The sequence below is a fragment of the Lacerta agilis genome, chromosome 10, assembly GCF_009819535.1.
Source record: "Lacerta agilis isolate rLacAgi1 chromosome 10, rLacAgi1.pri, whole genome shotgun sequence".
NCBI lineage: Eukaryota > Metazoa > Chordata > Lepidosauria > Squamata > Lacertidae > Lacerta > Lacerta agilis.
In genome coordinates, this window is record NC_046321.1 from 23,717,024 (window position 1) to 23,734,463 (window position 17,440).

General features: G+C 37.9%; 1 protein-coding gene across 4 annotated transcripts in view; it reads left to right on the forward strand.

Moving 5' to 3' along the window:
- Positions 1-17,440, forward strand: part of CRY1 (cryptochrome circadian regulator 1) — a 31,485-nt gene that overhangs the window by 1,893 nt on the left and 12,152 nt on the right. For all 4 annotated transcript variants that reach the window (XM_033161400.1, XM_033161399.1, XM_033161396.1 and 1 more), the window contains exons 2-4: positions 14,131-14,239; positions 15,817-15,959; positions 16,945-17,129. In XM_033161400.1, the coding sequence (XP_033017291.1) occupies positions 14,131-14,239; positions 15,817-15,959; positions 16,945-17,129 (437 nt within the window). The remainder of the gene's footprint in view (positions 1-14,130; positions 14,240-15,816; positions 15,960-16,944; positions 17,130-17,440) is intronic.

A 17,440-nucleotide genomic window follows, 5' to 3' on the forward strand; every position in this document is an offset into this window, starting at 1 on the left:
TGAACTGCTAGATACTCGCATGTGTTCCATGGCTAATTCACAGATAACTAGAAAACTTGGTACATAATGCTGGGCAACTTTTACTTTAGAACTGGAGTGGGGGCAGGAGGCTATTCTAGTCTTCTAGTTTATATTATGCTACTTACTATGCAGTATGGTTGGTACCAATTTCTTGGTCATGGTAGATAGTAAATATTTCTGCTATGGCCTCTTTTGGGTCTGGATTTAAGCTCCTAAAGGTACATTGTCATCTGTTCACCATTTTAAAAATTGTGATTTTAGAAGTCAAAAATAGGGTATTGAATGAATACGAGGTAAAATATATCAACAATGTATAGTAGGCACAAGGAAATACTAGTGGAGATGCCTAAAACTATACATATGCTGAGCATTCTATGAGTTGTAAGGAAAATGCATAGTACTGTACACTTGTGAATGAATTTTATCTATTGCTGTCATACTGATGCCAGATGCCTCACGTGGTGTTACTGACCTCATTTCTCTTCCCCATTCCTGGTGCATTTGTTATAGTTCTCATAATGTAAAAGCTTTAAAGCTGAGTCTGAGTTTCTTTGTGTAATGTTTTAAATGCACCATATTTCTTAGCTAACAAGTTGTTCAAGACAAAAGTGGCTCAGAATATTTGTGACAGATCCTGTGTACTTCATTCTGTAATGTGTTGTAGTAGTAAGACTTCTGTGAATCTTGCTTTGAATTAAGTGGCTAGCTTTCATTTGATGCTATTGTGGGAGCCAAAGGTTTTAGAATTTCTCAAGTTTTGCATTAAATTAACATTGAGATAATATATTAATTTAAAACGCTACTTTGAGACATATATGAAGTGAGTCATACATGGCAATAAGTATTTCAAAAAAGAAACCAATATTAATTGTTTTAAAACTTTTTTTTGGTCTTGGGAGTTGGTTTGGTTTAAAATGGCGTGTTGAATATGTGTCAGTTTTTATTATTTCTTGTCACTCCTTGAGTTGTTCTTAGATTTTCTTGGTTAACGTATGGTAAACTTCCTTTTGTAAATTTATTACATGTTCAGCAATACTTCCTATGCATTATCTTTTCTTACATTGTAAATTAATTTTCAATTTCGTTGTTCTGTATGGGACAATGACAATAAAGATTATCGTATCGTAATTGCCAGGGGTAGTAGATGAAGGCAACATGAAGCATTCTCTTTTTTGTTCTTGAACTCTGGTAAAATGCAATACCAATTATTGGTTAAACAATTAGCCACAACAAAAGGACTTCATAGGTCAGGGATTATCAGTTATTTTTTAAAAGATTAGATCTAGGCCAGAAGTGTACTTAATTCTTAAAAGAAAATATTATTGTATTGACTTGTTAAAATGCTTAGGGGGCAGGATAGACATATATCATGGGTCCTGTCAGGAAACCCTCCTCACCAAGGCAGGTAGCGTCCCGGGATCGTTTGGAGTACAGGGACCCTCCTCCGCTGTTCACTAGTTCGTCCTCCCCCTCCTCCGCCAGAAGTGACCATTCCTCCAGTGGGGAGGGGGAGTTAGAGGCAGGAAGGCAGTGCAGGGGCTCTGAAAGGATCGCAGAGCCTGAACGCCGAGGGGATAGCGGGGAACGGGGTCAGGTTCCCACGCTCCGAGGTCGCAGGCAGGAAGGACGTGGAAGGGGGAGGCAGGGGTTCGGAATCCCGCACCTTTTTTGCTGGACAAAGAACCGGAAGGGTTCGTTCCTGGAATCTTTGGAGGGATGAGATGGACGTTTGAACTTTTCCTCCACTGTATATAGTTTGCACAAGAAAGAACTTAGTTTAGAAGTTCTGCGTTTGGCATTTTTACTCATGAGCAACCACTGAATGACCTTACAGGTCCATTTCTGTCATTAGTCCCAGGGGCCTTCAATGTCTTATTCTTTAGTTAGCTAGCTTACAAGACTTAATATTTTTTCAGGTTCTAATAAAGGTATTGCCTGAAAGTGGATATTTGATTTTTTTTCTTTAACCAACAAAGCTTCACATGCTTTTATTGTCTCTTTGATTTGTCACTGTATACCCGAGGTAAGCATTACCATCATCAAAACTGAGTGCCTTGTGAATGTTGCCTTGGGTCCTGCAATTGAGGAAAGTTGGAGTATAAATAAATAAAAGTTAACTGGTAGTGGCATTCATAATTTGAGTTAAGGAAATTCATTGTGACAGAGTAACTGGAGCAAGTAGATGGAACAGCCTTTCTTCAACATGCTGCCCTCCAAATGTTTTGGATTCAGGTTTCATCATCCCAGACAATGTGTCATGATGATCGAGGCTGATGGGAGTTGGAATTTGAAACATTTGGAGGGCACCAGGTTGGGAAAGCTTCAATAGAACACTGTACTTCTGTCTCAGCTAGCCACATATTCAGTGACTTGCCCATTTGTAAAATGAAAGGGGGGGAGCATTTGCAGTGGGTGCTGTAAATACAGTGGTACCTCGGGTTACGTACTTAATTGGTTCCAGGTCACTGTACGTAACCCGAAAAATTCGGTTTGCGCATGTGCAAACAAAAACCCCCGCTTCTGCACATGCACAGACCGCGAAAACACGTCTGCACATGCGCAAATCACACGTGCTTCGGGTTGCGCTTCCAGGTTAGCGGAGTTCGTAACACGAAAAGTACGTAACCCGAGGTACGACTGTATGAGTTAAGAATGAGAACTGAAAGGTTTCACTATATAAATACAATATATTGCAACTTTGTGTAGTAGCAAACAAACATACCGTAACTGCTACTGCTGTATTACTTAAATTAGTCTTCTTGGAAGTGTGTGTATGCCTTGTTCTGGGCAGTATAATCATTTGTAGACATTTTAAAATTACAGTGGAAACTTGGGTTACGTACCGTCCTCACAAACACATCAGGTAACGAGCTCTGCTAACCCGGAAGTACCGGTAGATGCTTCTGGTAGCGAACTTTGCCCTGGGATGCGAGTGGAAGTCACAGCGTGGCTGCAGCAGGAAGGCCCCATTAGCGAAAGCGCACCTCAGGTTAACGGTTTCGGCTTAAGAACTGATTACTGTAAATAAATAAATGTTAACATTGATGTGTAATTTTATTTTTTGCATTTGGAACAAGAATCTTTCAAACATGTTTTAATTGATTTACCTCTGCAAGAGTCATGTTGTGTTTTAACCCATGTTTTCTGAAATGGGTGCATAATTCTGGTGTAGAGCAGGGAGTATATTCACTATGTTTTGATGACAATAGGTTAAATGAGTGGCTTCCCTGCTCCCCCTGAAATTCCCCTTGTAAGGCAAATAGGATCCAGTTCCTGGAATCCTCAGAGGAAAGAGTGCTGTTGTGCTCAGGTCCTACTTGCAGGCTTCCATATGCATCAGGATGGCCACTGTGAGAACAGGATGCTGGACTAGGTGGATCACTGGCCTGATCCAGCAGGGCTGTTCTTACGTTCTTGTGTAAATATAGTGGGTATAAGAGGAATCTGGTGGAATGGGGATAATCAGTGTCCTTACGGGGCTCTCCTGATTACATAGAGCAAAGAAATGTGTCTTAAGGGTGGTGTAGCAGTATGTGTCAAGGAGGGCATAGAAACCAATCTAGAAAAGGTGCAGACTCCTCCACAGAAGCAGGGTTTGAAAAATAATGTCATTACTGGAGACATATTATCATGCTCCTCCCCCCAATCAAGTTAAACTTGAAATAGAGAAATAAATCAGAGGGATCCAAAGTGTTAATAGTGGGTGACATTGCTGTTTCTTAAAACAGTTGGCTAGGGAATGAATGGGGCGTGGAGCTGGAATTATGTTGACCAGGACCTAGAGCAAGATGTAAGTGTTGCTAAACTAAGGGGAACAGTGACCACAGTGATAAGAAGTTCAAGATACATGTAACTGGGAAATTGCCAAGAGAAATCCAAGGTTCTGCATACGCTGTATCTTTAAAGCACATTCTTTCCCTCAAAGAATTCTGGGCACTGTAATGAGGAGTTGATGGGAGTTGTAACTCTGTGAGGGCTGAGCTACAGCGCCCAGAATTTTTTGAGAGAAAGAATGTGTTTTGAACATTTTTTAAAACTATAGTGTGTACACAGTCCAAAACAGTCACATTTGACTTTGAGAAGTAAACTTATTTTAAAAATGAGTATGACAGGGAGAGTTAAGAGAATCACATCTCTCTTAAAAGCTTGGAGGATATTTAAAGCCATGGCAATAGAAGGTCAACTAGAACGTACGCTACAGATTCAGGGGCAAGAAGGCATTCCCCCAGAAAATTGAATAGGAGAACAAGAAAGCAAAAAGAAGCAAAAAATTATGCAAAAGAGGGAAGCAGAGGGAAGGAATTGAGTATATTGTTAGATACATTAACAGCACAATCCTACATGTGTCTGCTCAAAAGTAAGTCCCATTGAAACTAGCCATAGGGTTGAAGCCTAAAACAATCAATAAAAACTGATATGCTTGAATATGTTGGAAACAGAAACTATCTAAGACATGTTTGGATCCTGATAAGAGATGGAAAGGTGTGCTAGGGAAAGATGGAGAGCTTGGAGAGAGAGTTCTAGTAGTAACTGACAGATCACTGGGACAAGAAATCCACTTGAGTTTTTAAGGAACCCAAATGTAAAATTGCTGATCTTCTTACAATAATATATAACTTGTCCCTAACATTAGCTTCTATACCAGAGGGCAGGAAAGTAGCTAATTGTATATCCAGGAAGTTACCAGCTAATTATAACAACCTTTCTGTATAAATTTGTAGAAAGCACTATCAAATTATCAAGCAAGCTTCTGCCCTTCTAATATTTGTTGAGAGAATCAACTGAAAGGATAGGGAAGATCAAAATGATCAGGAGGCTGGAGTATAGTCCCCAAGAGAAAATGTCACACTGGCCTGGTTTCCATGACATGGTAAACCAGACAGACTTCCTGGAGTTGTATGGGCTCCTGGAGAGAAGCTGTAAACTGCATTGCTCCTCCCCAGTCTTGAATAGTCCCATGGTGAGCTAAGCAAAAGTTTGACTTAGCTAGTCATTTGAATCCAGTGCTGTGGTTAAGCACTCTCCTCACTAGCCATGAATTGTAGCCTGTATTGCATGTGGACAAGGCTGTTTTGGGAGGGAAGAATTATTCAGTGTGGCTCTATATTTGCGTACTGGCCCAGTGTAACAACACACTATAGTTTGAATATGAATGAGCTGACATGAACTGCAGGCCCACTTACCAACCTCTTTCCCTTTTTACTCCACGAGAAATGATATAAAGCTCATATTACTGGTTAGCAACATATTGTTTGTTGCTGTACCCAAACTGGCAAGTTGTTGTTTGTTCACACTGCAAATTGCTAAGAAGCCAGAATACCAAACTAGGATTGAAGTCTTGTCTGTGTGATTTGCTTCCTACATTTTTATCTCTAGTGTTTTAACCCTTATCTTAAATGGTATTACTTTCAGCACTCTTAAAATTGTCTACAAGTAAAACACATAACTGTTTAAATATGGAACAGTATTCATTAACCACAGATTTAATAGGTATAAGCTTTTTACTTAGAAGTATGTATGTTCACCTGTGGAATTGCCTGTTGTTTTGCCTTCTCTGCATTTATTTATTTATTTATTTATTTATTTATTCCTTCATATATTCATATTTACACCACTTGATTGAAAAAAAACATTGAAGTGGTTTAGAAAAATATAAAACAAATTTGAGAAAAAATCATAACCATATTGAGTTACCCTGTTTCTGTCTGGTGGCACTGGTTTACTTTACTTCCATATTGATTGGGCATCAGCAAAGAAGCCATTATGTGCTTCAGATTATAGTAACTGAAGAAATCCCTAAAATTCTAAGAAATTCTCATTGTGAGTCACTCTCAAGGCTTGGGCAAATTTTCATTTCTCCCCCATTTATTAGACTTATTAGTCACTTGCCACCCAAAGGTCTCTAAGCGACTTACAGCAAAAAAAGATATACAATACACAATACCATAAGAAGGAAATCATATAATACATCAATATTTTGTATAACATAACATATGGGGGGTCGGGTGGGTAGCAAACTGCATTAACAATACTCAAATAACAAACAAAGCAATACTCTGACCCATTAATTAGCAAATAAACAAAACCTCAAGTTTCCGCAGTCCAAAAATCATTCACATAAAAATAACACCTCCCTCCCCATTTTAACCTCTCCACTCAATGCCATCTGTTAGAAATCAGTGGTGGGTGGGTCCAGTGTCTTCCAGGGATGGTCTGGCATCTGTCCTCTCCCTTCATGTGGAGAACAGTAGAAAGCAAAGCAGGAAGATGGTAATGAGAATTTAACCTGCTTTGCAGTTGACCCGGCTACTGCTCCTCTCCTGTTGTTGATGAGGGAGTAGTGGGTGATTGTAATCATAACCACTATATAACTACAGGATATGGAGGTCAGAAGAACAGTGCATACAAGCACTACTTCCAGCTTGGGCAAGAGGGGACAGACAGTCATGGTGCTGTTGCACTTGTAAACTATTCTCCTGGTACTCAAGCTCCTGGTACCCTTCAAGAAACAGATTGTGGCAGGTAGAATGTAGGTAGGTGGTTTTCTCTCTCTCTTGGTAATAAACTAAGGTGCTGCCTTTTAGAAACTATTTTGTCTCTTAAGTTGGGATTTAATTTTAAATAAATTGGAGTTCTTGTTATTATGTACACCAATAAGAAACAGACCAAGAACTCAGGCCAATATAGCATTCAATAGCCAAATATAAATGACAAAAACAGAAATACATGTCATACATTTGTTATAATAAACTTTAAGTTATAATACAGTTGTTATAATAAACTAAGTTTATTCTCACTATTGAATGCTATATTGGCCTGAGTTCTTGGTCTGTTTCTTATTGGGATTTAATTTTCTATTTGACTTTATTTCTGGACCAAAAATGCAAATAAATGTTTAGTAGTTGATCAACAAAAGAGTGAAAGAAGCCTGTTAAAATCAAAAGGAATTATTTTAGAGCATCATACTTTATCAACCTTAAACATGGTGAATGCTGATGAGGTTTTGAAACTACAAGACTGACATTCTGAAGCATATTAAAGCACTTCATAGGACAGCTTGATACTGCTGTCTGGGATATCACTTTTAAAAGAAAAAAATAGCTTCTGTGTAAGATGATAAAATGAACAAAAACAGTAGCATCGTTAGTCCTTTATGTGTCTGAATACTTCAGCTAAGACACCATAGACCAGTATAGTTGTATAACTAACTGAATGAGTCATCTGTTAAAGAAGCAAGTGTTTTGAGAACTAAATAATGTCAAGCAGTATATAAAGATTTGGTTATGCCAGAGAAGACCAGTTTGTTCAGTTATGTATAAATACAGCACAGTTTGTACACTGATAGTGACACAATAGGCTTTCCTTGCAATGAGCACGTGTGTACCTGCTATATTCAATGTGATATATAGATGATGGAAGAGACTGTCCTAGAAACCTTTACCTCTTTATCTGGCATAAATTCTGTTTCTGATTGTGGCGGTTCGCTCAACCTGCACAGGTCCCCCAGACGTTTAACGGTCCGTTGATACCTGCACTCACCACTTTATTACTTAACCGCTGCCACCAACCAGTTTGTCTGGTATTTACTTCACTCAGTTCAGTCAAGGAGAATATTGGAACAAAACTGTTTTATTTGAAGTTTAGTACATACGCATGTTGTTTCTGAATAAACAGTACTTTCTTGGTTGTGTTCTTGTTAACAACAGTGCCCAACGATTTCTCCCACCCCTGTTCCTACTCCTTCCCTTGCAACCCTTCTACCAGGCACTCAATACCCACAACAAGCCCCCTAGCTAAAGACCAACAACAAGCCTAAAGACTAAAGAACCAAAGACCCAACGACCAAAGAACTAAGAACCCCAGCCCCAAAGAACCCAAGACCTAAAGATCCCCTTTCCTTCCCCGGGAGGGGTTTATATAGCCCACATAACTCCGCCCCCTCAAGGTTCTTACTGGTTTTCCCCTTTTAACACCTTCTATGCCAATCCGAAGTTTGGTGAACGCCACACTGATAAGCACATGTAAATGTTTCTGCACAACACTTTTTCTTCCATGAGTTCTTTTTACTGTTAGTTCTCATTGCAATGGACATTCTTAAATAGCTTTTTAATTTTCATTAATGGGAATCCAAACATGGAAGATTTTAACTTTAGTTTTTGTGTTTGCTTTTAATTGCATGACTAGAGTAAATGTTCTCACTAGTTTAATTCTCTTGTTAATTGAAGCAATATCAGTACTGCTTTTCAGGATCATGGATTCTTCCAAGGCAATTTATACTTAAAATAAAAAGTGACGACAATAATGCAACATTGTTAACTACAGAATTGAAATCAATACAATGTTGATATTACTAAATAAAAACAAACCAACACCAGATGATATAACCATATTTATTACAGCTACCCCCCTCACTCTTAGCATAGGATACCAGCTTAACCAATTGGAAATGTAAAGTTTGTAGGATCTGTCTAAAAGAAATCTGAACAGCTGTCAGAGAAGGAAGTTCTATAAATGGGACTGCCACCAAAAATCCTATCTTACATGTCTGCCAGGCTAATTGTACCTACAGCCTCCAAGGCTGATCTTAAGACCTAGGCAGCTTCCTACAGTATGTGTAGGTGATCCTTCAAGTATCCCAGTCCCAAACCATTAAGGGTTTCAAAGGTCATAATGAGCACTTTGAATTGGACCTAAAGATGAACTGGCAGCCCTTGCAACTGTTAAACTATTGTAGTTATATGCTCTGAGCACCTCATCTGACCAACATATGGGCAACGGCATTTTCCCCTAGATGAAGTTTCTGAAGTATCTCCAGAGGCAGCCCCACATGGAGTGCTTTGCAGTAGTCAGTCTGGATTTAACCAGGATATCACTTAACTGAGTCAAGATCTGTTTCATCTAAGTAGGGCTGCAGCTGGTACACCAGCTGAACTTGGTAAAGGCACTCCTTGTCACTGCCACCATCTGTGCTATAAATGCCCATTATGCTTACTCACCTAAATTCTATGTTATAATTACATTCTATCTAGTGATGTTTCATATTTTCCCAGGTTCAAAAAATAGTGTTTTGTCAGAACTGAAATATGTAATATTATTGAAACCAGATGCTAACTACAGAAATTTATGTAGATAGTGTACAAAAATGAGTGTTTCTTACACACACACAAGTGATTTTGTGACACTGCCTTAGAGAAGTTGAGAAAATTTTGGTGGAAGCGGATTTGCTACCTCATCTGTTGAGTAGAAAATTGTATCAGATCCAAAAGAAGTAATTAATAGGTAATAAAATTAACATTTTAAGACTTTGTTGAAAAATTCTAATGAGAAGCATTAAAAACATCTTAATTAGCAAGGTGAGCCTCCCCCCCATTTTTTCCAAAATCGAAAAAAGATGTGAAATTCCATGTTAGTCATACATTTCAATAGGTCAGCATTAGTATGGCTTAAGTGGGTATTGCCTGCTCTCTTTATATCAGGAATGTTCAGAGTCCATTTCAGGGGCCTAATCTGGCCTGCTGTTCGGTTTAATCTGACCCCTGTGGCAGTTTATTTCCTGGGGTAAAATCCTAAAAAAACCCAACAACTTCAATCCTAAAAAAAGGTCAACAACATTGGTCGGCCCTCACGGCCCTTCACTTCATCAAATCTGGCCCTCTTTGAAAAAAGTTTGGACACCACTGCTTTATATATGTTGACTTTCAATATTCAGGTTTAACTTCTGAGCATCCATACTTCTGAGCAAAGTTTCTGAGTCCTAGAACTTTCATGATAGAAAATCTGAACTATAGTTTTATTGGGCACTTTGATCCATTATGCCATAAGAATGGAAGAACTGTTTTAGTCTGTACTGTAGCACTTTGGTCACTAGCCCTACATACAGGTAGATATTATTCTGACTGCTGCCTATAAATGGTAAAAATTACTATTTGTGATACTAGTTTTGATCACATGCATTTGGAAGAATGGAGGAAAACTAGATTGGTAGACTTCCTTACACTGTACTATATCCTTTCATATTATGGAAATATTTCTTACACCTTTCATAGCACAGTTGTAATTTTAAAATAAGTGTTTTTGAAATTTGAATATTGTGCGTTCAAAGATGTAATTTTTCTGCAAATTGTGGCAGATAGTTCAGCTATGGTACCCTTTTTCTGTTTCAGCGAATGTCTGATTTATTTCTGGCTGGTAATGCAGTGTGATCTCTTCAAAACATTGCAGTGATTAACTTGAAATTCTAGTTATGAAACTGTGTTGTAGCATGATCCTTAAAGTAGGTCATTGTGACGGGAGTAGTCCAAACAGGCTGCTGGTTGCTAGAGCAACGACCTATTTAAGAAGCCCTTTCTGTTGATTCATATTGAAACAATCCTTTAGAAATCATATAAGGAAATGAATTAAGAGCTAACACAGATGGAGAGAAATATTAAGAGTTTGTTATACTGGGTTGTCTTTCTCTTCCCCACTCCCTTTCCCCAATCTGTTGGGGACTTTGAAGATTAAATTGTATATGTTCTCTTCTCAAGAGGTTCTCTTTCCATTTAGGCCTCCTTTGCACACTTAGATTGATTATCATTTTTCTTAAAGCATGCATAGTATTGTTTCATTTAATTCTAACTTGATAAACTGGTATTATAAATCATTCAATGTGTCTATATATTGAGTTTTCATGCAAAGTACTTAGGCATTTTAAATAGAACAATGTAATTCTGATTATGTGCAAGGAAATAGTTGAATATGTTACGTTAATAGCTTGCATTTTCCTCTGGGAAAGTGAAAATGGCATTTTAACTTTAAAACAATTCTGAAAGAAGTAGCTGAGGCTGAGAGATTATTTGTTTGTATTTGTACGTAGTTAGTGAGGAGATTTGATTCTGAATTTCACACATCCAAACTCTAGTCACTGCACTACACTGTAAGTGTATGCATGGATGTACACACAGAGTAACAAAAACTGATACATACGTACAGTATTTGAAAATCCTTGGTTGATCAGCAGAGGAATGTTTTGATCAGCTTTCAATGTAACATTTGTCTACTCTGTGAAAGTTGAAAAGGTAGGTGCGAGAGAAGGGTAGGAAATACTTCTAGAATCCCAGAAGGGATTGTCAGTGGTGGCAGCGTCTTTCATCTGCATTAGGTGAACAGGAAAGCTAATAAGGTAGTTGTGCATTTGTTCTTTGCTTATTTTGCCCTCTAGATTCACGAACAAAGAATCAGTGTGATCTGAAATTGAGAATCACATCAAGATGGAGTGGGGGATCAAATCCTTACAGCCAATAAGTTCACTTGTGGACCTTGGGCCAATCACTGTCTCACAGCCTAACCTGTCTCACATGATTGTAGTGAGGATAATATGGAGGGAGGAACCAGTACCCTGCACATCTTCAAAATCTGCTCCTGTGTATTGGGGACCTTCTGGAGCAGATTTTTTTGGGGGGTGTGGGGAGGAGGAGAGAGTCCTGTTGCATGAACAGAACTTTACTGCCACAGCATTAGATACAGCTGTCTGTGTGCTGCATCTTGAAGCATGTGCTTCTTGGAAGAAGAGGCAGGATATAAAAATTGCAATTGAATAACAAGTGCATAAAGAATATCAGTTGAGCTTGTGCAAATAATATTTTTTCATAGCACAAGATGTCTAAGAACTATAGGATATGGATAGTAGCTTTCACCATTCAAAAATCAGAGCTTATAATGGAAGTTTTGGGGGGGGCAAATGGGGCTGGGAATGAGAGTCTAGGATCCAGCAGCTATGGGCATCTCTGCCCCTGCTCTACAAAAGAACCACTTTTTGAGGTTGGCACTGTTTATTTGAAATGAGGTAATTTTGATCAGACTTGGGTGACAATTTTAGAACTGTTCTTTAAAATTGTTAATTTACATTTTAATAAATTCATAAAGTTGTATGGTTGCTATACAGATTATAGGTCACTTTTGATATTTACAGACCATCACTACTGTTGAATAAGAACAACTTCCACTTGACTGAAGTACAGTACTATGTTTGCAGATAAGATAGGTGTTACATAAATATCCCCTATAGCTTCATCTCTGATTATAAGGCTAAGAGCACTAAGGTCATAATGTCAGACGTGTAGTGTACATACTTGAAGTCCTCTAAAAATGAATTGTTGTTGAATTGTGGCTGTTCAACTGGTTGCCAGTCTGCTACTGGGCCAAGTTCAAGGTGTTGCTATTATTATACAGAACCCTTAATAACTTGGGACCAGTTTACCTACGAGATTGATTGCCTTACCCCACATGAGCCCACTTAACTGCTTCGATCAGCGGAATTGGCACTAGTATAGGTGCCACAAAATACCCATTCCACATTTGTAAGAACTCAGTTGTTTAGTGTGGCAGCACCTGCACTTTGGAACTCCCTGCTTATTGATACCTACCAGGCATTTTCTTTGTATTCTTTTTGGCACCTCCTAAAAACATTCTTGTTTAGGCAAGGCTACTGAGATGCTTAGAAATGCTGGTGTGAATCTGTTTTTAGTATTTTAGTGTTTTGTTTGTTTTAAAGAATTTATTTTATCTTTTATTTATCTTTTTGTAAACCATGGTGAGTTTTTTTGTTTTGTTTTTTACAATCAAGCTGTTTATCACTTTTATGAAACAAAAAAATACTCATTGCAAACGGGAATGTTTTCTAGCAGTTTTTTCTCTCTTTGCCACTCAGCTGAGTGCAATCCTTTAAAACAATCGTTGAAGTATAAGTCTGTCTTAAATATCAGTGCGCATCTGTGTTTCTGAAATATGAGAAACATACCCATCAAACTATAGGAATATTGCAGAAGACCTGTAGTATTAAGCAATACAGGCAATTGACTTAATGTTGCTATTCTATAATTACAATTGTTCTAAGTGATAATTCATTTTAATAAAGGAATTTAATTATACAACAATGAACTATGAAACATTTCTAGGAATGCTACCATAAATATGAGATGAATTAGAAAAAAGCTTAAAGGTGAAGACTTCTACATTTCGTAACAAAACTGCTGATCTCAGCCCCCTTCCCCTGGGCTTTGGCTATCTCATGCTTAATTGAAAGTGAAAAATAGGTTAGCAACTTTTTAATGCTTAAATTAAAATTGTTTCAGGAGAAAAATGCATTTTTAGAGAGAGCTTTTATATCAGTGTATATCTAAATTAATTCCAGTTGATCTTGCTATTATATCTCTACTGAAGCATTATGTGTTGATCTGGTCCATAAAAATTAATGCTGTGATAAATCTGTTATCATTAAGGTGCCACAGGGCTCTTTGTTTTTGCTACAAAAGACTAACCTGGCTACCATTCTGGAATTTCTTAAAATGTAGGATTACTCTCGCGCCATTCAAGAAAATGAAGCTAACTGTATTAGGCACATTTAGCAGCACATAAAATCCAGTAGTTTCCCATGAATTGTTGTACCTGAAGATGTGAAATTATAATTAATGTAACAAAGTACCTGAATTTGCTTTGATGAAGAAAGTAAAGGTGTTTGACAGCTAATAGATTCTGTGGAAAACATTCTGAGCAAAACATTTAAATCCTGTCTGAGCTTAATCGTCTTAAGAGTTCCAAAAGTGCATATTGGTCCTGCTATTATTCCATTACAGATATCACCAGAGTAATACATCTTCTGTGAATTTGCTGACATCTTTGGCAACACTATAAACTGCTCTGTGATCCTCAGATGGACAATATTTAAATTTAATTAATAATAGTAATAATCTTGACTATTGATTTGTTTGGCAAATCATCTGCACAGTGAGACTATGCACTGAGAAGATGTGAGCAATTGAGTGTTCCCCATCCTATTGCCCATCTACATGCTGTTGGTCTGGAAATAATAATCCCTGACCATAAGCTATACTAGCCAAGACTGATGCAGTGCAGCAGTATCTAGGGGGTACAAAGTTGGGGAAGGCTGCTAAAATGTGAGTTTTTCTTTTAACATCAGTTTTTAAACTATTAGAACATTTACATGAACCCTTCAATGTGTGCATAATTGTGACAGTTTAGTCACAACTGTTCCTTCATGCAGAATATCTTGTTAACTTCAGGGAGGCTTTTAAGAAAATAAATGGTTTTTTCCTTATATCTTCCTTACAGGTTTTTGCTTCAGTGTCTTGAAGATTTGGATGCCAACTTACGAAAGTTAAATTCTCGTTTATTTGTGATTCGAGGGCAGCCTGCAGATGTGTTTCCCAGGCTCTTTAAGGTAAAAGCCGATGCTTTTCTGCAGTGCTGCTTCTGTGCAAATTCTATACATTTATCAAGTTGTTTCAACATAACGCAACGTATTCACATTGATTTGGAGAGCTCTTGAAGCTCACAGGAACATGAACAGATCCAGTTACTCTGGATCAGTTTTCTTTTATTTGAGTGCTATTGCAAAATTTGAAAAGCAGTATACACACACAACAAGTTCAGGTGTGTAACTTTTCTAAGATATAAATAAAAATGTTGAAAATTAAACATTTTCATTGTGATGCAATCAACCAATCATTTTATTTATTGCATTAGCCATATGGCCATAGCACATAGTAAAAGACCAGGCAGTGGCCTGGTGTGATTATACAAAGAATACTACAGATACAGTTAAAACATTGGATGTAAAATCATGCTGGATATTACAGATAAAATAGAGATCAATAGCAGGGCATGACGTCAGTGTCCATGTCAGGAAGATACATAGGACTAAGGCTAAGGCAAGTTAGCCGAAAAGGTGGTCCTGAGTTTCAGGGCCTGTAATATATAGATGGCCACTCCACGTGAAATCAAGGGGTTGGCATCCGCCAGCAAGTCAACATCCCTGGTGATAGTCGGCGGGATTAGAGGGAAAAGCCTAGGTCTTATTGAGACATGTATTGGGCAGTAGAGGAAAAAGTAAATAAAGTCCTCTATCTTTCCTTTGTTGCATGGGCAGAGTCGAAGATCCAGAGGAGTATTGGAAAATACACCCTGTAAGAATGCTGTGGGGATGGCATGAAATCGAGCTAGTGTAAAGCCCCTTCTTAGCGTAGGATTTATCAGATCACTCAAATAGTGGGCCAGAGATCTAACTACCTTCACGCGGGGGAACCATTGTGATGCAATACTGTCACAATACACTATACACAAACATTAAGATGTTTGTAGCTACAAACAAAAAGCTGCTTAGGGTATGTTTTGGTAACAGTTGTATCTGCTCATTCCTTTCTCTTTTGTTCTTCCTTCCTACAAAGCTGTCAAAAATTGGTAGATATTTTTCAAGTGAAACAAAGGTAGAGTGTGTGCAAACAGACTTAAGAAAGAGGAAAAACCTGCTTTCATATATTAATGATCATGTTAATCTGGATTATGCATCTGATCAGTTAATCCAGGGGTCCCCAAACTAAGGCCTGGGGGGGGGGGTGGATGCTGCCCAATTACCTTCTAAATGCGGCCTGGGACGGTCTGGGAATCAGCGTGTTTTTACATGAGTAGAATGTGTCCTTTTATTAAAAATGCATCTCTGGGTTATTTGTGGGGCCTGGCTGGTGTTTTTACATGAGTAGAATGTGTGCTTTTATTAAAAATGCATTTGCTTAAATCTTTCATGGCAGAACTCTTGGCTCACATATTTTGTGCAGCCAACTACAGTTGCAGAAATTCGGAATATTTTGGGCTGTCCATATGCTACTATATACAGTTGGCCCCTTGTGTTTTTGGTTTGACTGTATTAATGTTCATATATGGTTTGACTGTATTAATGTTCATCCCTATTTCTCCATGATATGAAACAGCTATCCTTTTAACCCTTTTTCAAAACTGCAGGAATGGAACATTACAAAACTTTCTATTGAGTATGACTCTGAGCCATTTGGGAAGGAGAGAGATGCAGCAATTAAGAAGTTGGCTAGTGAAGCAGGAGTGGAAGTCATTGTACGAATTTCACATACTTTATATGACCTAGATAAGTAAGTTAATGGTTTTGTGAATTTAAAATGAGAAAGATAAGCTTACTGTTAACATAATATGTAATATATATAAGTTTTAGCAATGATGTGAAAAAAATTCATTACCATATTTTCCATGAATATTTTCCTATTTATGGATGTATTGCTTCATAAATATTGTAACATAATGATTTGGTTCCATACCAGTCAAATTTTGCATTATACTTACCAGTGTTTTCCAAGTGTGGAAAGTGTGTTCTATTTATTTATCGCATCTTGGAATACTCAATATTCACAAAAAATAATAATTTCCAGCTGAGGAGGAAAAAAAGCTGCCCAAAAAGCTGCCCTTTGAAAGCAGTTCATGGACACCAAACTTCTCTCTTTTGAGAAGCACTCCTAGGCAGCTCTCCTCCCTCCTGTTTGAGCCCGAAGTTTTGTGATGCTACCAAAAGACAGATTTTCCTTCCCTCTCAATCACCTGATAGGGAGAGGAGCAAAGAAGGTACTTCTTTATGGGAAACTTCAGCTGCTGGGCGGGGGGGGGGGGGAGAAGACCCTTGGACTCTGTACTTTCACCAGTCAGCTGACCTCATGAGAGGCATCAGCCGATGAATAGGTGGGCATGGTCTGGGGGAAATGGCATTGCAGGCCAAAATTGGCTCTTCATTCCAGATGAAAGCTGCAGTGTATAGCTTTCACTAGTTTTCTTGTCACCTTTTTATAAATATTTCTTGTCTAAATTATTTCTATCATTAATTCATAGGTTAGTTATTTGCCTGGGTGGTAATGCTTACACTTGCAGTCTAATATAACTACAGTGGTTGTCTTTTTAGGCTTTTCTGTGGACATTTGATAAGGAATGTAAGCTCTGTAATTGCAATATAACGTGACTGTTATTTGTAGATATAAGAGAATTCATGTCACAGGTAAGAAAAATATGCAGTTTCCTACAGTGTTTTGTAACAACATTACCTTAAATTAAGTTTTTCTTCCATGTTTTTAGGATTATAGAATTAAATGGAGGACAGCCACCCCTTACCTATAAGAGATTCCAGACTCTAATAAGTAGAATGGAGCCATTGGAGATGCCTGTAGAAACTATTACTGCAGAAGTAATGTCAAAGTGTACCACTCCAGTTTCTGATGACCATGATGAAAAATATGGTGTTCCATCTTTGGAAGAACTAGGTAATCCAAGAAACTTCATTAATATTTTTCCCACACTACAAAAATAAATGTCAATATTTTTAATGGCCCTTCTGTTCTGCTGTCTGTGTTTATTCATAGAAAATTGACAATCAGGGCTGCACACAAAAAAGTCTGTCCCTGGATTTCCCTCAACCTGTGACCAAAGGGATGATAAATCCCTGACACTAGGATACAATAGCTAACTTGAAGAATAATTATGAGCAAATTCTGTTGGTTAGTTAGTATCACATGTTGATAGAAATATCCTTAAATTAATTCACAGTTTGAATGTCAAGAGAAGCATTTTTCCT